The following is a 7,578-nucleotide window of genomic DNA, read 5'->3' as shown; positions in this document are numbered from 1 at the left end:
ATTAATGAGTTTTTTGGGTTCATTGAGAACATGGTTGTTGTTCAATAATAAAATTATTCCTCAAAAATACAACTTGCCTAATAATTCTGCACTCCCTATAGAACAATGTAAGGCTAAGTAGAGCCCTGTGTGACTGGTTTATGTTATCTTTAACAACCTTTTTGATCACAAAAATGAAACTAAATCATCAGATTGGAGCAGTTTTGTCTGCGCTAAATACTTCAAATCTTGTTCCATTAAGGTTTTTCTGAGGATATAAACCATTTGCGATGTACTTGGCTTTTACCAATCTTTTTGCACAGCTCAGAACCACCCTGATTAAGATCAGGATTTCTCAGTTAATTTAGTTTGGAAACTGGTTGAAAACGATCATGTTCTGTCAGACTTTAATCATTACTGATGTAGATGGACATTCAATCATGTAAACATCCAGGAGAGTGCAGTGTGAAGTCTGTATTAATGTTCTGTTTGTTTCTTCCAGATGCTTGGGGTGTCCATGTTTTAAGCTAATATCCAGATGATTTTGACGCTGGGATGAGAGAAGAGGCGCTTTGTATTTAAAGAGAATTTTAGAAGTGAAAACAGAAGTGTTTTCTGTAAGAAAAGGCAAAAATGAAAAAAAAGGAAAGAAAAAAATCTGGCTTGTACTTTACGTGGACCAATGACAACCCACACTCAGTGTTGCTTGCTCAGAGAGGACTTTGTTTCAAATATTTACTTTTATAATCTTGGGTAAGCTCTTCCTGTTCAGAAATAGCGTAACAGGCCACTTCCAAACCTATTAGAGATGAGACATGTCTGAAGAAAAATCAGTAATAGCTTTTTGTTTTCCTTTTTTTTTTTTCTCTTTCTTTTTTTTAATGGGGATGAAATGGTGTGTTTAACTTAAGAAACATTTTTGTTTATGTCTAACCCTTTTTACAATTGTAGTAAGTTACCAGGTGTGAAGTAGTAATTTATAAACGGACTGTAGTAGCTTGCTTGTACTGTGTTAGCCAAGTGGATGGAGGTCTTTATGTTTCTGTGCTTTTTTTTTTTTTTCCCCTCTCTTTTTTTTCTCCTCCCCCCCCTTCCTCCCTTTTGTCTGTTTCTTCTTCCTGTTGTTGGCCCTGAGTTGAGGTCCTAATAACCACTGGTGGTTAAGATGGTTAAGATGTCATGTAGAATCAGTTAAGATCCCTTTATGCTGTGAAGATTCCTATAGAGTCCACTGAATGCTCCACGCTGTAAGTCCCAGAGCTTAGCCCAAGATTTGGATCACTCCTTAATCACCATCTTACCAGATACATATGTACACCTTTCCCCCTCAAAATGAGCTTTTTTTCCCCTTCTTCTTTCTTAATCCCAGTAGTACCACTGTGTGGGCTCTGGGGGATAACGGCTCGGTCAAAGAAAATCACCTTTTTTCTCTTTAAAATCCAGCAGCATAATGTTGAAATGGGTATCTCTACATTTTAAATAAAAGTTATATATGAATCGGTGCTGATTTTATATATGTGCTTTTGGTTTATTATTTTCTTATTTTCAACTTTTCAACCTTCAGTCACAAAGTGAGAAATGTGTAAGTAAAACCTAAAAAAAATGAAAGCATGTAAAGCCATGCATCAAGGAAGATTTTTAAATTTGTATTTTTATGTTTTGTTCTTTTATTTTTTTTTTCTTTGTCTTGATAATGTCTTCGGGTTTCTACCTTTTTTCCTACATGTAAATTAGTTTGGATAAAACTAATGAAAAGACTTGTGAAATTCAGCTTTAAGGTTTTCTCAACATTTAAAAAAAAAAAGAGTCCGGTCACAAAATACTTCTAGATTTCAAATGTTAAAACTGTAAGGTAGTCATTCAGCCAATACTGAAGATGAAAGTTATTCAGCAGTGCTGTGGCAGCTAGACAAAGCTTAGATTTTGACATGTATTTGTCACACACAAGTTTTAATGAAATGTTTTGTCTACTGAGGTTTTTATTTTGTAGTCATTCCATGCTTAAGCCTTAAACATGCTTGTGGAGGTCACATTTTCTCACAGTAATCTTCCATGTCAGAGGATCAGTCATGTTTAAAGGTGGATAATTGGCTTCTTAGAACATGAAATATGAGGTGGTCAGATGTAATGTGATAAAGTAGATAAACAGCCTATATGTGTTTTGCCTAATTATTTTATGTAAGTAAAAAAGAAAAATTCTTTTAAGGAAAAAAGTACTGTTTATTGTTTGTTACTTACCACTACATCGGTATAAATTCTTATTAGATCATGTGTATATATACAAAATTTTATTTCTTTCCTTCATTTTGGCCATGTCTGTGTTTTATTTTGTCAGCACTCTTGCCTACACTCTGAGTTGTTGTCTATTATCCCATCCTCTTTCAGTCACTCTGTTTTCTGATTTGTACTTGTCTGGAGACAGTAACTTTTGAATAAAAATCAACACATTTCATCTGTGGTACTTTTTACTTTTGACCACAAGAAACAAACTGCAACTAATGGAGCTATGACTAATCAGGCTGCACAGTAGACTTCTTATGTTCTCTTTGCAAAGCCTAAATATGGTGTGGTTTGGTGATTCCAAAGGTGGAGGAGGCTGAAAAGTATACAGTATCAAGTGCACCTCAACATGTTAACAGTTGATTAATATAAAGTAAAATAAAAAAAAAAGGCAAAGTGTGTAAATCTAAAAAAGAAAATCCGATTATCCTTAACACTAGAATATGGATAATAGTTAGCTTTAATACTAACGGTATGTAGGTAGGAAATGGAAATTCACATAAATAAAATAATAATTGAACGAAAAGTGTAGCTGGCGGTTAAGTTTTTGAATTGGGTATTAACATATAAAGCAGAGAAACACTACGGATAAACACTGTTGTTAATTATGTATATGTCTAGATGTAAATTTAGCCTAAAGTATGGCTCTGAGGCAAACCGTTAGCAAGCTAGTAACTGTTAAAGCAAATTATACTACAGGTAAACAGAGTTGTTGAACAAACAATGTAAATTTCAGTGGATGGCGGATGTAAATAAAATGTAAATTTGACTAAAGTATGGCTAGGAGGTAAACCGTTAAACTGCATTAATTTTTAAAGCCGTAACATTCTAGTGCGGATAAAAACCGTTGTATTTAAACGGAATCCTTGAAAAGGCTTTTGATTCCTCGAGTTAATTTATACAACTGAAACAAACTACAGTTAAGTAATTGTTCAGCGAACATTATTTAAATTCAGTTAGAAATGGGTTTAACTGAACACACTTCTATGGAAGCGTGTTTCTGGAGCAAGCAGAGCTATGTTGAAAGTTTGAGTTATTACAAAATTACTAGTTGGAGAAAATTTTTGACTTACAATCTTGAAATTTTGAATTACTTCTGAGGGAGTTTGAGTTTTTCAGGACGTCAGGTAAACAACAGGTAACCGCTGGAAAGGTATTACCTTTCATGCCACATGGGGGCAGTGTGGTTCAAGGCAGACCTCCACTCTCCCTACAGTGGCTTTACTGCTGTACATTTTCTGACTCATAATGCATATAGATTTATATCTTGCACTTCTAAGTTACTGACAAACAGAATGTACACATCTTGATACACACAACCTTTGTGTTGACTATCAAAAACATCTCATTTTTAGCAAGAGTTGTCATGTGGAGACAAAGAGCGCCAGTGTTCCTCTTCTGATAAAAGTGAGGACGCGTGGTAGCAGGAAAAAAAAAAGGGGATGAAAGCAACTGAGACTTCTGTGTTAAATGCATGATTAATAAAGAGGTGCTCGGATCACTGCGGGCGTACCAGAATAGGACCTGGCAGTGAGCGCCCTTCATGTCCAGCTTGTAATACATGAAGAGGCTCATCTATCACTACGTCTGCTTGTCACACGTCGGCTATCAGAATACTGCGAAGGGAAGCACTTCCCTCTGCAGCCCTGTGTAATTGTCATCTGAGCTGTCAACCTTTTTTTGTAACATGCTGTTAGTGGTGTTCATGCAGAAAGAGACCAAAGAGGAATCTTGGATTGGTGTGTAGCTGTTGTCAAACCAATTGTCAAAGTTATTTCCACATCTCACGCTTCTGTGCCAAAGCGATTATCTTCCCTATACTTTTCTTTCTGTAGCTGTTTTTTTTTTTTACTTCCTTTTCTTTTTCCCACAGCAATGCATCTGCTTGGGCTGACTTGGGGGTTAAAAGCTGTACAGAGGTCAGGGCTGCGGATTTTAAATCACAGCCTCATATGGACTTAGAGCCTGTATTTACTTCTGATAACCCAAAGGCCTCAACATACACTATCAGTTCAGCTGGTGTTGAAACCTCAGCGGGTCAAGGAGGACTTCTGATTTACACATACACGTGAGTTCACTGTGGAAACTCATCTAAGAGGATCCGAACAGCATTTCATGGTCATTCAAAATATCTTTGCTCTACATTAATTGCTGCTCTTTCTTGTGATTGATCACAAGCCTCCCCCTAAGAAGAGCTGTTTCATGCAGCGCCTGAGACTTTTCCAGGACTCTGCGAGGAGATAAACCTAGAGTTTTTTAATTCCGTGGATAAATCATTAATGAGAACATCGGTTGTAATCTTCTCAGCTTGTAAGGGCAGAGGAAAGCAGCTGACCCTGGAAAATCATTTACCAGAGCCGGCCTCAGATTAGGCACGCGGCCTCATTCACACAGACAGGCCAGCAGCGCTTGAATGTCCAGACTCATCTTCTAGCGCCTCATTCATTCCAAACCGTATCATTCCAACAATGTGCTGGGCATCCAATAAAATATCTTGTAACCAAATAAAGGGAAATAATCTCTCCTGGACTAAGAGGAGACGCTCTGTGGGCTGTAACTGAGATGTCAAGGTGAATGTGAAATGAGAAGTAGGATCAATGCCCTTCATTATGATGAGCAGGTTTCATGAGACAAGCCAGAACAGGTCAGAGATTCCAGTGAGAAGCTATGAATAGAGCGCCGTGGGAATCCACCTTCTGCCTCCTGTCGGTTTTCTTCATATTGACACACAGGCAGAGCGGCTAAAGGTATGCTGAATGAGTGAACGAGTGACAGGGCTATTGTACTTGGGGGATAGAAGCTGGAGGATTAGTCTCTCTTTGGCACTGATGGTCCAGAGTGTGGAGGGAATCTGTCATCAGCAGAGCTGCAGGTGGTCCAGAGGTCTGAGCGGGGCATTCGACCTCACGAAGCAAGAAAACAAGACGAGTTTTCAGCTGGGAGCAGGAGGATATTTACCCAGGGTTACCCTGGAATTTGATTCTCTACACCTTCTCTCCTCACTTCACACCATTGTTGTGAAGCCACTTTCACTCATCCCAGTGGGCCTGTGCTCTGTGGTGAGGATAATAAAGGTTTTCCCTGCAGGAAGAGGAAACAAGATTATGGGTTTTTCAATGAGAGGGTATGGAGGAGGGTGGGGGACAGAAGACACTAGCAGTGTGCCATGCAAGGCCTACATTTTCTCCACTTTCATTTTCAAATCCCTTGAAGCGCATTCAAAGGTGACCCGAGGACGACTGAATGGATTTGTGGGCCAAGCCCGCTCTGCTAAATCATGAGTCTCAGTAAAGTTTGGATGAGTGTCTTATAAGGGCGTGATGAGACAGGTCTCATAAAGATGATGAAGAGCTCTGCATGTCACCAGCCCCTGCCAGGAAACCCCAGTGATGAACGAGGGCTGAGACACCTCTGCTAATAAGACTCATCTCTTTAATTGGCTTTATGATACAGCTTTGCAAATGGGCCAGGGTGCGGCTGGAATGTGAGTGTAAATGTGCATGTTCGTGTGTGCAACACCCACATTTAAACTATTACCATTTGTGCATGTATGTGGGGGTGTACTCGGTGTATGTGCATGCATATGTGTATGCGGGAGGCCCGTGAATGTGCCTGCTGCAGGCTTTCTCGCTTCTCTTCCGTGCCGATGAGGAGCAGAGACGATGTAGCGGAGCCTCATTAGAAAGAAAGCACTTGTACTCCTGGCCAAGATTTAACACCTCACCCAATAATAATTTATTCAATCTATTCTTAAGTATTGCAGGCACTGGTAGATAGGGGTTAGGTTATGTAAGAGTGCGACAGTGCGTAGTTTGAATGTGATATGATGATAATTATAAATCCAAGGAAGACGACAGATGGCGAGGTACTTTAAAGGTTCAGCCGGTATAAGTATTACTACTCTGCTGCTGCCAGATCAGTTCCTGGGAGAGCAAAATAAGAGGTAGTCAAAGACAAGAAGAGAGAGTGCAGACACCCTAAGAGAGAGCTGGTCCTTGTTAGCACGCTATTCATCAGTCTCGTGAGGTCAGGGTTCAGGGGACCCCGAGGCTTGGTGTGCCACCTCTTCACCCCTGACCCTCAGCCAGCACCTGGAGCTGAGGTATTTCCTCTCAACATTTCCTTGTAACATTTCATCTCTATTATGACTTCCCAGGCGTGCACGCTGAGCAGAACCGACTGGAATGGTTATACATTTCTATATGGCTCCATTAACCATTCATGCACACACACTCAGGCAGAGAGAGAAAGGAGTGGCTGACCCAAGGTAACATGGGAGTAGAGGACAGTGAGAGAGGAAGAAATGCAGAGAGAACCGGGGAGGCACAGGAGACAGGACGGGCGGAGGAGGCGGAGGACGGAGTGGTGGTGGTGGTGGGGGGGTCAGGGTCACAGCTGTGATAAAAAAAAGAGGCCAGAATGAAAGATGTTCCAGTCGGACCGTGAGGAAAATAAACATCCTCCTAAAAATAGTTTGGAGTCCTGTTCATCCGTCCTTGTTGTTACTTTAGCCAGGTGCGAGCAACTTTGCTGTCTATAGCATGCCCAGAATCCGCTGACCTCTCTGAATAAACTTGTAATGACAAAAATGATGTTAATGTAAAGAAAAAGAAAAGTTTATTGGATAAAAGAAGCATCGGTGATTACCCCTCCAGTAGATAAAACATCCCTGACTTAACTTTGCATCTTCCCATACTCCCTAATGTAAAACTTGCCCCTTATGACCCATGCTGTTGACCTTTTGTTCTCTCCATATATCTTCATTTCCCTCCAAGAGGTTCTGCTGAGCTGAGCTGAGCTGGAATTATGTTTTTCTGACTGGCTGATTGACACATGCAGAGAGAAATGCTAAAGAGATACAGACGCAACCCCCTCCTCCTATTTCTCATTCTCAGTTCCTTTCTATATTCCCTCTCTTCAACCCCCTGCGCTTCTTCCGGTACGCCTCCCGCCCGCCACCACCTTCCTTTATTTATGCCTGCAGAACCACTTTGTTGTGCTTTTAGTGGCTGGGTTTGTAGATGGAGCAGATGCTGGAGCTGATATTCCCTGATCCTGCAGCGAGCCGAGATAAGAGCAGATTTATGCCAGAGCGAGGGAGCATGGGAGTAATTGCTGAGGCTTTCATGATGCGGCTGAGAGCACTCATGTACCCTCGGCTGCTTACTAACAAGGACATCCTCAGATTTAGGAGTTTGTCTCCCTGGGTTTAAAGTGTTTTTTTCTTCTTCTTTTTTTTAAAGTATATCTTTGTTTGCCAAAGGTGTGTTTGCGCAACAGTGCGTTCTTAGGTGCAATGCTTCCTTTCTTTTCCAAGTT

General features: G+C 40.6%; 1 protein-coding gene across 4 annotated transcripts in view; it reads left to right on the top strand.

Annotated features, from left to right (window-relative positions):
• stag2b (stromal antigen 2b) overlaps positions 1-2,431 on the top strand; it is a 24,907-nt gene extending 22,476 nt beyond the window's left edge. For all 4 annotated transcript variants that reach the window (XM_005916493.3, XM_005916494.3, XM_014331869.2 and 1 more), the window contains exon 34: positions 482-2,431. In XM_005916493.3, the coding sequence (XP_005916555.1) occupies positions 482-505 (24 nt within the window). In that variant the 3' untranslated portion in view covers positions 506-2,431. The remainder of the gene's footprint in view (positions 1-481) is intronic.
• The last annotated feature ends 5,147 nt before the right edge of the window (positions 2,432-7,578 follow it).

Source organism: Haplochromis burtoni, unplaced genomic scaffold (assembly GCF_018398535.1).
Source record: "Haplochromis burtoni strain Fernald_Lab_line unplaced genomic scaffold, NCSU_Asbu1 Contig_19, whole genome shotgun sequence".
Classification (NCBI taxonomy): Eukaryota; Metazoa; Chordata; class Actinopteri; order Cichliformes; family Cichlidae; genus Haplochromis; species Haplochromis burtoni.
The sequence above is the reverse complement of the archived record's forward strand: the minus strand, read 5'-3'. Positions and strand labels throughout refer to the sequence as shown.